The 17,081-nt window shown below is 38.3% G+C and overlaps 1 protein-coding gene across 3 annotated transcripts in view; it reads left to right on the top strand.

Moving 5' to 3' along the window:
• Window positions 1-2,993, top strand: part of mapre2 (microtubule-associated protein, RP/EB family, member 2) — an 86,155-nt gene extending 83,162 nt beyond the window's left edge. For all 3 annotated transcript variants that reach the window (XM_048529047.1, XM_048529048.2, XM_048529046.1), the window contains exons 6-7: window positions 1,097-1,249; window positions 1,327-2,993. In XM_048529047.1, the coding sequence (XP_048385004.1) occupies window positions 1,097-1,249; window positions 1,327-1,398 (225 nt within the window). In that variant the 3' untranslated portion in view covers window positions 1,399-2,993. The remainder of the gene's footprint in view (window positions 1-1,096; window positions 1,250-1,326) is intronic.
• The last annotated feature ends 14,088 nt before the right edge of the window (window positions 2,994-17,081 follow it).

Raw genomic sequence — 17,081 nt, 5'->3', positions numbered from 1 at the left:
CAGGATCTGTGCTGGTTATGGACTGTCTTCTCCTGTATGGAGGAGAATAAAAGGAGAGAATGACTGGATGACAATTAGTTTGCATGCAGGGGAAAAAGTAGTGAGGTGTTCTGATGAATTAATGTGTCAGCATGGAAAGCATGCAGGATTGGTGGCATGGGAGAGAGAGCGGTCAGAGAATGCATTGCAGGCAACACGGAGGGTAATGGGGGTGTAAGGTGCAATGGTAGAGAGAAGAGTGTGACACTCAACCTGAAAAAGCAGGAAAGGTTGTATGTATTCTTTCTAAATGACTCGCCATTCCTCTGCATCCTGGAGACATCAATGACCTAGGTGACTTCAAATCTGGCTGGCAGTGTCTGGTGATGTGGCCTCCTCTGCCAGTTCTGTGGGAAGAGGAAATGTTCTTCACCTATCCACCAGGTCCCTGGCAGAGAAATGCAGCGCCTCTTTCACAGCCATGTTCTGATTCTGCCTGTTAATGAACAGGGTAGCTTTGGAGCGTCAGTGTCCATCTGGATGTACTGTGATGTTTTTAGGATGGGGAGAAAATTGGACATGATGATGGTTGTAGGCATGTAGTAGGTAATTAAAGTTGGGGTTTTGGTAAGTTATTGAGTTTTCTCACACTATAAGCATTGCACTGAAAATTTTCCAATAATCTCAGTGGAATTGCAGTCCTCTGTTTCTCTCCATTGATGCTGCATGACCTGCTGAGTATCTTCATATGAGCTTAGTTTGGGTAACATGCTAGCACAGAGGCTAGAATGGATTGTGATACCACATCTCTGGGTAGCAATACAAACCTGGAGAGTGAAACTTATCTCCTTTTGAATCCACAATATATGTTGTAATGCTGATTGGGTTCTTCTATACTGGAAATTCAGTCATGATGGTAAAATGTTTTAATTCACTTTACAGTGAGATTTGTTGGCTCCTGATGTGGCAACAGCAAACCTATTTAATTTAGTAATACTGAATAAGTAGTGATAATTAGTTGGAATACTTTTCAAGAAGGTTTCTACTTGTATTCGAACCTTCTTGAGACTCATCGCAATACAATTTTCAACTAATTCTTGTTTTCCCAACTGAGCAGGTGAGTTCATTAAAACTCGCACTGGAAGGAGTTGAGAAGGAGAGGGACTTCTACTTTGGAAAACTGAGAGAAATTGAGTTGATTTGCCAAGAACATGGGCAGGAGAATATTGACCTTGTTCAGCGACTTATGGATGTGCTATATGCTACCGATGTATGTATGGTTTTTATAATTATCTATGATATTATGTAGAAATACTTTGTATTAATATAATTATTTTTAAATTACAGGAAGGATTTGCAGTGCCAGATGAAGTTCAGGTTCAGGGTGAAGAACTGACTCAGGAGCCAGAAGAGTATTAACTGGCAACATGAGCATTCACTTCGGAATGAAGAGTACACTGAGGACTTCATGGAATGAATTGCTTCATTTTGAACATTAGCCTTTTATCTTCCATACTCTGCAACAGCAAAGTACTGTATTCCATACCCATTATCTTACCACCATGCATTTACAGCCATTATGTTTCTTTACTGAAAAAATGTGGTAATTTTGGGACTAAATTAACCATTTGCATTATGGCTTATGAGAAATATGGTTTGACAAAACAGTTGATTTTGAAGTTCCATATCCGTCATCAAAGGTTTTATCAAGTATGTTTGATGAGCAAAGATGCAGTATTAGAATTTTATACTCACCATGTTTATTTTCCTTTTAAACCTGCTACGTGGAGAGTAACCCATCACCTGCATTCTGTGCGTTACACAGGCAATGAGTGTTAACCTGTTTGTATCTGAAAACAGTTGAGGAATGGATTCTGAATTACTTATAAAGAAAGGGTTATTAAGTCGGAATTCACCTGTTCTGAAAATTATCCACAATCTGTTGCATGATGGGCTAGATTTGTTTCCAAAACGTAAATAATTGCTATTACTTTTATCTTTCTACTTATTTAATAATAAATTGGTTGTGTGTTTATATTGTGGTCTGTGTATAAAGGTCTTCATAAGGAAACTACTAGCGCAGTGATATAATACACATAGAAAATCACATTCATCAGGAGTTCCATCTTAAAATCACCAAGATTATTCTGACAGTCCGATAGTGTTCACATATGGGCAGAAGGAAAATTAATACAATAATAGTACAGATGTACAGGGTGGATAATGTGATCTGGGAATTGTATCAACACCAATAAAGATACAAGTCTGAATGACAATCTTGGGAGATGGTGCATATCAACTTACCCCTGATTTTTTTTTAAAGAAGGTACTAGACATGGATTAGAGTTATAGAGTAATTATAGCACTGATGCAGCCGAGTAGGCTAATCTGGAACTACAAACAAAATCAAGGAGTCGGCCTTACTGCATTAATCATACTAACTTGTGAGTCAGCTGAAAGAGTGACTTCTAATGATTTTGTTCGCAGTAAAAGTAGACCCCATTTTTGGAAGGAAATGTTGGATAGTGAAAGGAATAAAGCATTACGCGTGCAAATGAAAATTCATACCTGGGATGTATTAATGGCATAGAAAGGGGAAGACTATGTTTCAAGTAATCAGTGATGTCAAAACTTGTTATGATACGAACATATCAGACAAATGAGTGCAATCTTAATATACGAGTTCTGTACAAGATGACATATGTACGTTTCTATCATGGGTTTATTCTCATGTTTGTATCTTGCTTTTTGTTCATTTTTCACTCTGGTTTTTATAAAAATATTGTAATAGATCTGTCAACTGTAACTAGGCTACTGCTTATGTGTCAAGTATGTGTAAATGTAGGCTGTTTTGGTTTGTCTGTTTCCAACTGTAGAATTGGATAATGCGTTAATCCATAACACTTTTTTTAATACTTTATTTGGCAACTTAACATAATTTCCTACTAAAAATATTAGGGATATGGCTGACAATTTTGTTGAGCAAAAATAAATCTGAACCTCATTGTTTTTGAGATACTCATTAGCTTTTCATAGAGGGAGAATTTGATTCCTAGTTTACCATATGTGAAGAAATGTTTCTGATATTACTCCATCATAACACACATCTCTAATTTTAGGGATGTTCACTTGTGCTAGACTCTTCCATCTGAGAGAGCAGTTCCTCCCCATTGACCCTATCAACTCTTAAGCATCTTTAACAGTTCAATCAGATCAGTTAACTGTGCACACTGAATGGAATATAAGTGTGGGTTATGTGACCTGCTCTCATAAATCATTTTGTCTCCGTACCATTCTCTTTTCAAGCTGCTTTTATTTGGTGCCACCACACCCCATCTTCTCCCAGTCTCTAAGCCGTCTTTCAGTCCCATTGTATGCATGCATTCATCTGGTCATAGGCCTTCCTCCTCTTTCTGGTAGTCTTTGTTTCCATCGCTTGCTTCATAATTTATCCTTCCTGTCTTCACACCATGTTACCACACCATTCTCAACTACTTCAATGCTTCCACCATCTTCACTAACCCCTAAAGTACTGAGTTCTGATATTTTCCTCTGTCACTCTACACATTAGTCTTCATATTTGCTTCTCATTAGAATCCAGTTCTGCTGTTCCTGATGCCACTGAAGTTTCTGACTTATCAATTATCTTGGATTTATCCTTTTGTGATAGGAAACTATTGCTAAAGTTAAAACATGCAATTCTATTTACTCCAACCAGAGCTGATCCGTTTCCTGATTTCCATTTCTGCACTTCTGCCACCAATGGCTCCTGCCATAATTTTTACATTTTCAGTCTGATCCTCCTATCTACGCCCTAACTATCAGCCCTTAAAGATGCTGCCTTAAAATACTGTGTATACTCATGTAAAAGTTGAATTTTTTAGACTTTAAGGGTAAATTTATGGGGTTGACAATTACATTTGAGAGGCTGAAATTCATGCTACAGTCCAAAATGCTGTATCATTAGCAGAAGCCCAATTGATATGTAAATGAATAAAGGAAAAAATGAATTACAGTAATTACTGGATAAAGACAATAGCAGTAAAATGAATTAGTAAGCTTTAAATTACAATAATGTGGTACATCTTAAAATTAATTGATATCTTAATTAGCTTTTCTTCTGCCAGTTTGTGATCACAATGCTGAAACTGTAATATCTTCTGGTTCAGCAGGTAGCTTTTATGCATGTTAGTTCTCTGCTGAAATAACAAGTCATGCCTTCTCATGAAGCTTGCGCACCATCCAGCGCTTGCCTTAAATTGTGAAATTCCATCCTCCTTTGATTTGTTTCGTGCATAGTTTCAAATGGCTTCACGACTAATACATTCTCCATTCTGATTTTCAAATACCCACTCCAACTTTTTTCTGCAATTGCAGTGGCCACTTGCTAGGTTTACCTCTCTTTGGCACACTTTTGGCATTGTCTGAAATTGGTTTGATATCTTTCTCCAGTCTCTCAAGTTTCTCTGAAACACAATTCTTGATCTGCTATACAGTTATTTGTATTCTTTACGACTTCAATAACTTTCAGTTTAAACATTGCTGTAAATTTTTTTGTTTTCTCTGGATGGCATTTTTACACAAAATGATGCAAAAATTTCAACCTCAACTAAGCATATGACTGTATTCCACAAACATTACAAGGGAACTGAGCTCAGAGAGCTGCGCACACAAAGGGACAAAAACTGCTAGAAAAGCTCAACAGGCCTGGCAGCATCTGTGAAAGAAAAACCAGAGTTAATGTTTCGGGTCTGGTGACCCTTCCTCAATTCTGTCAGTTCTGAGGAAGGGTCACCAGACCCCAGATGTTACAAATGTTACGATAAGGAAATTTTTTTTGTGCTATTGAGTTTTGATGTACCATTCACATTAATTTGGCACAAAAGTTTAAGATACATCAGGTCAGTGTCAGGTGACAACCTCCCTTTATGTACATAAAAAGCGAAACAACTACGGATGCTGTAAATCAGGAACAAAAATAAAGTTTCTGGAAAAGCTCAGCAGGTCTGGCAGCATCTGTGAAGGAAAAACCAGAGTTAATGTTTTGGATCCGGTGATGCTTTCTCAATTCCTTCAGCTGTGAGGAAGGGTCACCGGACCCCAGAATGTTAACTGTTTTTTCCTCCACTGATGCTGCCAGATCTGCTGAGCTTTTCCAGCAACTTTGTTTTTGTCCCTGATTTACGCATCTGCAGTTGTTTTGGTTTTTATGTACATAAAGGCAGGTTGTCACCTCGTGCATCTTAAACTTTCGTGCCAAATTAATGTGAATTGTACATCAAAACTCAATAGCACAAAAAAAATTTCCTTATTGTAACGTGTACAGGATAATACCTTGACTCAAATGTTGATCTGTTTTCTGTGAAGAAGTAGGGTTGACTTTTATGTCAGATATATGGAAAATTCCAGAGTTTCTGGCCAAAAGTAGGTGGTTGATTTTTTTACTCGATCATATGTGGTACTTTCTCCAGTTCTCTGAAACTCAGTCATGTTTTCATCATCCTCATCACATAGCTCAAAATCATTTAGGAATGGGCTCTGTGCCAATTCTTGCTGCAATCCACCTTTGGGCTTTGAAACACTCACTGTCACCACACTGCTTCTTGCACTTGTCTGGCACTTTTTATACATGTCCTGCAGTAATTACAAGTAATTCAGAAGAACTCAGTGAATTCTAGCAGATCTCTAATTTTCTTCTCCAGGTAGATGGTCGTGAGCTTTCTCTAGAAGCTATTTAGATAAGATACTTAAGATGGTGTTGGACGTATTAGCATGGGCTGAGGATTAGCTAAGTAATGGAAGAATTGGGATAAGGAGACGTTTTAAAAAGTGGAGTACCACAGCTTTTGGTGCTGGGGCCACGTTTATTTACAAGATAAATGCCTTGGATAAGAAAAGTGTATCATTGCTAAGTTTATAAATAACTCAAAAATAAGTGGGAAACGATGAACGACAGTTTGCAGAGGAAAATAGAAGGTTAAGCAAGTGGGCATAAACTTGGCAGTTGTACTTTGAGGTTATGAGGAAGAATAGAGGAGTTGTATAGTATTTAAATGGAGAAAGAGTGCAGAAAGCTACAGATCAGATGGATTTGGAAGCCCTCTTGCATGAATTGCAAACAGCTAGCATTTAGTTTCAGCAGATTATAAGGAAGGAAAATAAAATGTTTTATTTCAAGGGGATAGGAGTTTAAAAGTGGAGAGGTTTGGTAAAACTGTAAAAAGCACTGGCATACTCTGTACTTTTTCGGGCCCCTTAACTGTGAAAAGAGATGCTGTCGTTGGAGGCAGTCCAGAGAATGTTCACTAGGCTGTTCCTTGATATGTAGGGAATGCCTTCTGAGGGGAGTTTGAATAGAATGGGTTGCACCTACTGTAATTTTGAAGAACAAGATGCTACCTTATTTAAATGTACAGTATTCTTAATGGGATTCGATAGTAGATACTGAGTTTTTTCCCTCCTGCCTTGTGTGACAGTCTATGACTAGAGTGCGTAATCTCAGAATAAGTATACACCCATTTAAAACAGATGAGTAATTCTCTGAAAGTAGTGAATCTGGAATTGTTCACTTCAGACTGCTGTTGAGGCTGGGTTGTTAAGTGCACTCGTGCTCAGATAGACATGTTTTTAATTAACAAGGGAATCAAGGATTCCGAAAAAAAAACAGGGAAGTGGAGTTGAGTATTATCAGATCAGCCAAGATCTCATTGGTCTACTTCTGTTCCTACATCTTATGATTACCACCATTTTTTCCTTCGTCTCTGCTCCCTGACACTCATATCTTGATGGCATGTGATTTGGTCTTTTAATTCCATATTATTGTTAATTTTTCACCACACTTTCTTAGGCCAATGGTACTCGGAACTGAAAGCAGTGTTCTAAAATGGAGTAAAGGCAAAATCTTGCTGGTGCTGGAAATGTGAAACCAGCTCAGAAGGCTGAGGAAACAGCCCATCTGGCACCATCTGTGGAGAGGGAAACGGTTAAATGTTTCAAATGTAATATGTCTCTGCTGAAGAACAGTCATTCCAGACTGTTTATCTCTCCACAAATGATGCCAGACTTGTTGAGTTTGTCCAGCCTTCTGTGTTTAATTTTAAAATGGAATCTGCACAATGCACAATGTAATTAACATGACTTCTATCCCTTTTGATTTCAACTCCCTCTAGGACCAATATTCATGGCATATTTTAGGTTTTTTTTCCTACCTGTCCACTAGCATTTTAACAATTTCTGTTTTGAGCCCTTAAATCTCTGTGCTGTCGCAGTTCCTAGCTTTCTGCAATGAAGAAAATACTGATGTTTTAGACCCAACTTCACTCGCTACAGTATTTCACACTTGTGCAATCTATTAATTTTTTTTGAAATATTTTGCTTCTAGCTACACTGTTTACTTATGTATATATGGTGCTTGCTTATATTTAGGTCATTTAAAACACTGAAAGTCTGAGGCCCCAGCAAAAATATCTCGTATTCTTCTAATTAGAGTACATATGCAATATTCCTACTGTCTCCTACCTTCTAATCAATTCTGTACCCATGGCAAATTGCATCCAAATCCAATGTTAATTCCATGTTGTGGAATATTATAGAATGGCTTATTATACTCCATATAAATAACATCAATAGACATTTTATTATGCAGCATATTAGTTATTTCACTTAGTCTTGTTAGACATGGCGTAAACTTCGCAAATTTGTGCTCTTCTATGTCGAAAGATTTTTTGATTTTGTAGCATATTTTTCTTAGCAAATGTTCTCCTTTCTCTCTGTTTTCTTTTGCAATTTGAAAGCCTGCAGGGTTTTTCTCAATATTAATTGAGGAATTGTTACAATAACCATATTTAAACCCACAACCTATTTTTAAAAAACTTCAGCTGCTGCTAACATTTTTGCAACAGCTGATATACTTTTCATTTTACTGGTTTGTTTATTGAAAACTAACAGTTGATGTCCACCTCAAGAGCCATAATTTACGTTATAATGTACTTCCCAGTCCTATCTATTTAATACCTTTTGGGTACCTGTTATTGGTATAGATACTTTTCGTTGGTGTGTTTGGGTTTAATCAGATTTTGGGTCCTGGTTAGATTAACATCAACATTGATACAGTTATGCTTAAGTAATTGTTGATGCAAGTGCTGTTTAAAATGATCATCTCAAGTTATTTAAGTAATGCAGCACTTTTGGATATCTAGATTGTTCTTAAATTGTGGTGAAGGTCTAAAACTATTTCTTTGAAAAGTGGATACTTTAATCAAAATCCTTGCAAAATATTCCTTTTTTTTTCAACAAAAAATTATCCTTTGCCTTTTTCGATCCAAAATGGCTAAGAAACAGCTTGCTTGGAATGTAGGAGCACATTCTGGGCTATACTGTTCTGTGAGAAAGGATCTATATTTATGACATAGGACTAAATCATAAGCAAGTTAAGGTGTACTTGATCTAACTTTTTTCCAGATGATAAAGGATATGAAATATTTTTAAATGGAGAGGAATTGCAAGTCACTGTAAGAGGACTTCTAGCAGTAGTGCTTCAGTGAAATGAGGAACAAAGGATTTCTTCAATCTGATGTGAACAACAGGCTTTTAATTCCTTGTAAATATACTGTTTTCATAGTTTGGCCTTAATTTCCCCCCATGTTTGTAAAGGCCTGATGCTAGTAGAATAAAGAATGCCTGCTTCATGATTTTTGGGCCATCTGTGTTTAAATCTCATTTTACATTTGTATGAAACTCAACCTTTTGTTGCAATTTAATTTAGTTGGGACAATATAAGTGTACAATTAGAATTTTTGACCGGTTCTGGTTGTCCCTTTCTAATGGCTAATCAACTTGCCTTTTTCTGATCTCGGCAATATTCTCAGAAGGATGACAGCAGGTTTTATTTTCATGAACATAAGAATATTTCCAAGACTTTGATATACAGTATGTCATCACTGGCAGAAATTTGTGGATCCAGATGGAGAAGATGCTTAGAATTGGTATATGACAAAGGATAAAAATCAGACACAGTTGAACATATGCATGTTTTAATTCAATTGCCATGACCACCTTTATGTTTATGTAAAAGAAATCTAAATATTGCCTCTCAGTAAGAAAGAGTTCTACTTAGATGCCCAGAAGTTAATTATGGTTTATTTATTATGTTAACTCTTGACTTAACTGATTTAAATAGTAGTGGTGTAGCTGTATGTTGAAAATTGTAGTAATACTTGCAGTATCAAAGCTTTGCTGCTAAAATTGTCTTGTACAAATGTCTCTGATAATTGTCATGTTCCATAAATGTTTTGTATAACAGATTCTTTAGATTGTTCGTGTAATGTTAGCACTACTGAGCCATACACCAAGAATATATCCATAATCTGCAACAGAACTGGGCATGGATAAATAATCCAGAGATTGAATTCGGTTTGCTTTGAGACAATTTGAGAATTGAGTGTCTTTCTTAAAACTCTAGAAATATAAATCTTCCATCAGTAAAAATGACCTTGAAACAGACAAGTTTGTTATTAAAAGGACAACTGATTATGTTTTGATCAGTCATACAGTCAGTTTTCCCAAGTACATGATTGTCAAACCAGTGGCCTTAAAAACGACTGCTAGATGCTGATATCAAGCCCGTTAGTTAATGAAAAAAAACACACATCTCCTTTAACTGCTGTGGGCTGGCATCCTAACTGACTGACCTGGCTTTCTGCAGTTTCAGATCACTGGTACTGTTCTAATGAGGCCAACAGATACATTTTCTGTGATTCTACCACAAGCTTCAAGATATCCGCACTATCCCCTGCAGATAGATAACACTCGATAGAGGCAGTATTTCTTCCACAAGCTCTTGATTAAACAAAATGCTTCGTACCCCTAAAATCCAGACTTTGGAAATGACATAATTCAAACTCTTCATTAGAAGAGTTTGATTTTTTAAAATTATTATTTTAGATGTTAGAACTGCTTTCAGTGCATGCTGTATGGCATAACAAAGTGTGGAACTGGATGAACACAGCAAGCCAAGCAGCTCCTACTGTATGGCATATTCACTCTGTTCTCCGCTCCACCAAAACAAATGCTATTAGTTTTAGTTTTGTTGTTAAACTACTGATTGGAGAAAACATTCTTCCTTTTGTTGAATAGTTTCATGTGTAGGAAATCAAACTAAACATGAAACAATGGTTTTTGTCAATTTAAACAAAGTTTATGTAATATTAAGTGACTGCTTATTTTCTTCCCAAGACCATTATTTTGTGACTACAAACCTAGGCTCAGGACCTACTTCTAGGTCTCTGCCTAAACTCTGGTTTACTCTCTGTTTGGCGCTTAGTATTGGGCAGATGAGTAACTGGCTGGAAGAAAACAGACGTGTACTCCTCCATTCACATTATACTACATACTCACTAGGAGAATACACATCACTGTCACTTCCTCCTGTTTTCACTTGACTTCCATCCAATTTAGCCGAATTTTTTTTCCTCCCTATTCATCAGCATTTCTCATTGCCGAACTTGGGCAACATTATTTTCCCACACTGCTAACCCATTCACATTTGCACATTATCCACTGCTTGCACGTCTTTGATTTTGTTTTAAATTTAACATTTTTCCTTCATTATGGCCTGTAAATTGTCTTGTACTTTGGAACCAGTGTTAACGACTGCATTCAGTCTTCTTTGTTCCCCACTGACTCTGTTTAATAATTTAACGTTCTAGATCTGTGACTGGGTCCTCACAATTTATGAATAAATCTGCATTATGATTAATTCATGGACAACATGAACATGCCTTTAAAAATGTAAACTTCACAAGCTTTTCACAAATATTTAAACGGTGTTAATTGGCCTTGATAGGGAGAACAGAATAAGATCTTTTTTCAGTCATTCCCCACTCTGCTGATGATTGCCGGCGCTGGGATCAATATTTTGAAATTGGTATGCTGCCTTGCACTGGTATTTTTGGGCTTCTGTTGTACCCCTATCACCTTTGTTGGGGGAGGGGGTGTGTCGTAATCTTATAAAGCCTGTTTAGTTGCATTGCAGTTAGTAAAGTTATCCTTGTGAGATTAATTTGTTCACTAGTTTCCTTGTTGTTCATCAAGGAAATGTAAGAGATAAAGTATTTGATTGCCAAAAACTACTTCCCTAACCTGGGAATTGTATCCATGAAATGTGCAGAGAGTTAAAACAGCACAAGTATACACTGACTGGTTTGGTTCATCAAGATGGGACAGTTGAATACCAATATGTTGCTCTGTAATCCTCCACAGATTGGGTTCCTTATCTAAATTTTGACCTGTGTTCAAGTGCATTTGCCGTAATCAAAGTCCCTGCCATTGACATCCTTGGGATCTCACTTGGCGAGAAACTTAAAACCAGAGTCTATAAAAGCAGATTACAAGGTGAATATTCTGTGGTAAGTGACTCATTGCCTGCTTTTTCAAAGCCTTTGCACCATTTACAAGGTTGAAATCATCAACCTGGATGAGTGCATCTTAACAATAGTGTTCAACACAAAGCGCTCTCACATGATATCCATTACTTTAAATGATAATTCTCTTCACTGCTGTGTGGTGGCAGCATGTGTAGCATCTATATGTTGCATTACAGAAATGTTCCAACTTGAATCTCCTGTGCCACCTAAAATGACAAGGGCAGCAAGCGCAACTGCTAACTTAACAGGGTTTCCTGACTTGGAAATATTTTGCCATTCCTTCATTGTCAAAATACTGAAATGCCTTTAGTGACAGGATTGTGGGGTTATTTTACGTCTACTGACTGCAACTCATTGAGAAGGTGATTCACCATCGCCTTCTCAACAGCTATTAAAGCCAGATAACACATAGAGACTGCAATCCATGAACGAATAACAAGAAAATAAAATCTCTGATGAAGAGTCATCTAGACTTAAAACATTAGCCTGCATTCTGTCCATGGATACTGCCTGACATATTGTGATCTCCAGCATTTTTGTTTTCAATAAAAAAAATCACTCTTTCCAGTTCATCACTGGAAGCCATTCTTAGCAGTTGTATTTATGCCGCCTCAGTTCCCCAGCCCCTTCCCTTTATCTTGCTGACTTCATTCTTTCAAAGGATATACAAAATCCTTGGGCTGATTTAAAACAAACTGATAATGCAGCAAATGGAAGAATGGCAGTTGGTCAAGAATGGTCACTGAAGTGAACTTTGCTTCAACTCATCCATGGAATTAACATCTCCCCTATGAGTTTCCTAACTAATCGAACAATAGATCTTGTAACATACATAATCTGTCAACCCAGGCAGGGCTCAGAATAGCAGGATTTTATGTTTGGTTCCTGTGACTTCAATCAAAAAATTCAAAGGAAATCTGGGAAGACTGTCATCCCCACTTGTCCACCCTGATCTCAGACTCTTAGCTGGAGATACTGCTGTGGGATCCGAAATGTAGCAATATTTTTGAAGGACCAGAAAAAGAAAAATGGTTCTCCAATGATGCAGGTGTACACGGTTAATAGTCCAGGAGAGGGAAAGTAAGCATCCAGTTCAAATTGCTCACAATGTCTTCAGAGCAGAACAGGTGGACAGCATATATTTTGAAACACCAAATCTCAATGGTGCCTTTCCCAACATTTTCCTACAACAGTGGGCTATTATGGCTCAGTGGTTAGCACTGCTGCCTCACAGCACCAGGGATCCAGGTTCAATTGTTGGGTGGCTGTCTGTGTAGAGTTTGCACATTCTTCCCTGGGTGCTCTGGTTTCCTCCCACAGTCTAAAGATGTGCAGGTTAGGTGGATTGGCCATGCTAAATTTCCCATAATGCCCACAGATGTACAGGATTGGTAGATTCGCCATGGGCTTCCACACTAGGGATTATATACAACACAACTTGTGGCTACACTGCTGGTACCCCCACATTCTTATCTGCACATTGTGTCGTCTCACATTCATGCTTTTCAGTCATCCTCTAATAATGCCATCCTTCCCTCTTCACACAATTCTCTTCTCATACAGCTCTGCTATTTTGCTTTGCAGGAAGAAGATAATGCACAACTCTGAGGAAAGGCAGAAACTGGAAATAGCACCTCTAGTAACAGACACTTTGAGCACTGAAGTACATGAGCACATGATCTACTGGGAAGCTTGTCTTGTTTCAGGAGGCCTCCGATGTCAACAGTAACCTGCTGTGAGAGCCTAAGACGTTGGTTCCCTCATGTCAAGAGGGATGATCATCTGCCTATGTTGGGAAGTTGCGCCTCCGTCCAGTTTGATATCTGTGCCAAACAGGTCTGCCCTTTGCAGCAGCATTTTGCTGAGGGGAAGACAACTGGTATTGCTGTTGGTTTTGGTGATGCTGTGCTTGATACTCATTCAAATTGCAAGACACAGATATATATGCTGTAGAATTGCTCCAGTGAAGACTGGCAGCAGGATAGTGCAGACAAAGTTTACCAAAACCAGGCAGGGTGAGTTGACTTCCAAGAAGATGGAGATTACTTGTCAAGAAGCAGAAAACCATGCTGAGAAGAAATGTTGTGAACAGCCACTTACCTGCCCTGTTTGTTGCTATGGCTTCCTGGTCAGTAGTTTTATTACAGTAGCATTCCCATTGTCCTGTTGTTTTCCTGCTCCTGCAAAGGTATAAATAGCTCAGAAAATTCATGCACTCTCTGTTAAAGCCAAGATACCTACTTACATTAATAGTTAATTGAGAACATAGGACCATAGGATTTAGGAGTAGCAGTAGGTCACTTAGCTCTTTGAACCTGATCCACCACTTAATATGATCATTACTGATCTGATTTTGCTATGAACTCCACTTTCCTTTCTGGTTCCCCTTCAGACATAAGATCTGAAGCCCTTGTCCATCAAAAATCTAACTCAGCCTTGAAAATATTTAGTGACCCAGACCCTACAGCTGTTTGTCGAAGATAATTCTTGTATGTTTCAATCAGATAATCTTTGACTGTTCTGAACTCGTAAGGGTTATAGTTCCATCTGTTCAATCTTTCTTAACTACAACTATGATGGAGTAGTCAATTAGACCCTGATGGCCTTTCCCACTGTTTAGCATGATAATGTCTGATCTTCCACATTGATTCTGTCATCCTGCAATATCCCCATATCCCGTACTTCCCAAAAATCTATCATTTACATCTTGCATATACTCAATAACTAAATGTTTACAACTTGTTGGTGTAAAGAATTTCTAAAAGTTTACAGCTCTTGAAAAACTTTTTCCATATCTCAGAACTAAATGACTGATCTTTTATTCTGGGACTGAAAGTCCTTTAACACTGCCCATTTTAAAATCAAAAGCAAACATTTTCAAATTCATGACATGACACAACACCTTTCAGGGCTTTAATTCTCCACCTATTCCCAAATGCATCTCATCTTAACAGTTAAATTTTTCCCCTTATCCTCAACAGTTTCTTGATTCCAAGAACAGAGAGTCAAGACAAGGGATAATGGGAACTGCAGATGCTGGAGAATCCAAGATAACAAAGTGTGAAGCTGGATGAACACAGCAGGCCAAGCAGCATCTCAGGAGCACAAAAGCTGACGTTTCAGGCCTGGACCCTGCATCAGAGAGCGCTCTCTGTCTAGGCCCGATTTGTCAATTTTTGTGCTCCTGAGATGCTGCTTGGCCTGCTGTGTTCATCCAGCTTCACACTTTGTTGTCTTAGTCAAGACAAGTGGGTAATTTTCTGTTTGCAAAACTGGAACTAGTAGAGTGCTGCATGAAAAAAGTGAGGGGGCTCTAATTATTTACAATGAATATTAAATTGTACACAGTTTGTGTCGCAGCAAAGAGGACAATAACAACCATAGGTATGAAAGTGAGTTCTGACGAGGACATGAGAAGTGGAAATTAGTCCAATTCTTGGGTCTTGTGGAGGAGTTGCTGGCTAAGGATTTGGCAGGGTTGAGCAGAGAAGAATAGGTTGTCCTTAATCCTAGCATTTGCCGCTAGTTGAATACCTGTAGTGATGGGATATGGCCTTTCATCATAGAATCCCTACAGTGCAAACAGCAGCCATTTGACCCATCAAATCCACACCGAACCTCTGAAGAGCATGCCATGTAGACCCAGCCCAATCCCCATAACCCCACATTTACCATGGCTAATCGATCTAGCCTACACACCTCTGGACACTATAGGCAATTTTTAAAATAACCAATCCACCTAGCGCACACACCTTTGGACTGTGGGAGAAAACCCACACAGACACAGGAGTATGTGAAAACTCCACAGAGACAGTCACCCAAGTCTGGAATTGAACCTGGGTCTCTGGCACTGCAAGGCAGCAGTGCTAGCCATAGAGCCATCATGCTGCTCAAGTGGGCATCAATGACCAATTTAAAGGGAAATTACTGGGTAGATAGTAAAAGATAATGCCTCTAATCTAGAATCCAAATGCCCAATTTCCCAGTGATACAATTTCAATCCCACCGTGGCAGTTGCTGCAATTTAAATTCAATTAATTAGTAAATAGGGAATTGAAAATAGCTCAGAAATAATGACCATAAAACTATAATCAGTTGTTGTGAAAACTACCAGGTTTGTCAGTGACTTTTAGGGAAAGACATCTGATATTACCTGAACTAGCTTTCATGTGATCAGAGATAATGGGAATTGCAGATGCTGGAGAATCCGAGATAACAAAGTGTGGAGCTGGATGAACACAGCAGGCCAAGCAGCATCTTAGGAGCACAAAAGTTTATGTTTCGAGCCTAGACCCATCTAGGCCTGAAATGTCAGCTTTTGTGCTCCTAAGATGCTGCTTGGCCTGCTGTGTTCATCCAGCTCCACACTTTGTTACCTCTGGCTTTCATGTGACTTCACGTATACAACATTGTGACTTAACTGCCTCTGAAATAAAAATAAAAATTCAGCTCAAGGGTAATTAGGAATGAGGAACTGATGTCTGCCTTGCTAGAGATGTTTCTATCCCATGAAAGAATAAATAAAAGAATTGCTGTCAGTGTGGAAGCCTGACCACAACCTTTCCTATCCTAGGCTAAATGGGGGCAGAGTTGGAATGGCAGCAATGGTGCCACCTCTGCCAAACTCACATCAGGGGATAGCTTTAAATTCTCCCCAAAGAGTGTGTAATTGGACATATTTAAATCAGTGGACAAAAATTTGGCAAATAGTCTTTTTGAGTAAGATGTGAGATTGGTAGAAAGAATAGAAAATTATTGTTTAGTATTTTTAAGTGGAAGGATGTTGCAGAATATTATTGAAATGTAGTCTGTTGAATGCTGTCATCTTGACGGATTTGGGTAACCTGTACATGAAGCACAGGAAAACTGAAGTAAAAATTTGACATTTATCCCAAGGAGAATGGAGAATAAAAAGAGAAACCTTACTTCACTGTACAAATGAATGTTTGTTAATAAACTATATCTTTGTTTTATTTTATTCCCTTCTAGGACATGAGCATTACTGGTTGAGCCAACATTTATTGCCCACCTTGAGTTGCCCTGGCAAAGGTGATGTTGAGCTGCCTTCTTGAACCACTGCAGTCTGTGTTTGGAAACATAACTGACTTGTCCCAGATGCAGGGTGCCATTGACTGCACATGTTGCACTCAAGAGATGGCCAGTTCAAAGCAGCAGAGTGGGAATCATGTGATTAATGGTCACCAACCACATCTAACTGAAACCAAATACTATAAGCTGGCAAGAAAGAAACAGGTAGCAATTCTCTCCAAAATGACACTGGTTTGCAATAAGCAAAAAATGAACAATACCCATTGTGATTAGACCCACAGTGTTGCTACAGAGGGAATTCCAGGATTTTGACCCTTCGTTTCACGTTAGAAGCATTGTGCTGCAGTTTAATCTCAAAAATAGAATCTGAAAACAAGAGTTTGGGGAACAATGTTGGTCTAATATAAAGTGCATGATTAACAGAAAACATTACATAGAACCAATCTATCACGTCTTGACCTTAAGAGGTGTAAAGCAATCATAAATTAGTCATTCGGGTCCAGTCACCTTTGCTCAGAACCGGACCTGAAACGTTAACTCTTGTTTTCTCCTTCACAGATGCTGCCCGACCTGCTAAGCTTTTCCAGCAACTTAGTATTAATTTAGTTAACCTGTCATAAATTCATGGAG

The sequence above is a fragment of the Stegostoma tigrinum genome, chromosome 5 (genome assembly GCF_030684315.1).
Source record: "Stegostoma tigrinum isolate sSteTig4 chromosome 5, sSteTig4.hap1, whole genome shotgun sequence".
Taxonomy (NCBI): domain Eukaryota; kingdom Metazoa; phylum Chordata; class Chondrichthyes; order Orectolobiformes; family Stegostomatidae; genus Stegostoma; species Stegostoma tigrinum.
Note: the sequence above shows the minus strand (reverse complement) of the source record. Positions and strands in the feature narration are given on the sequence as shown.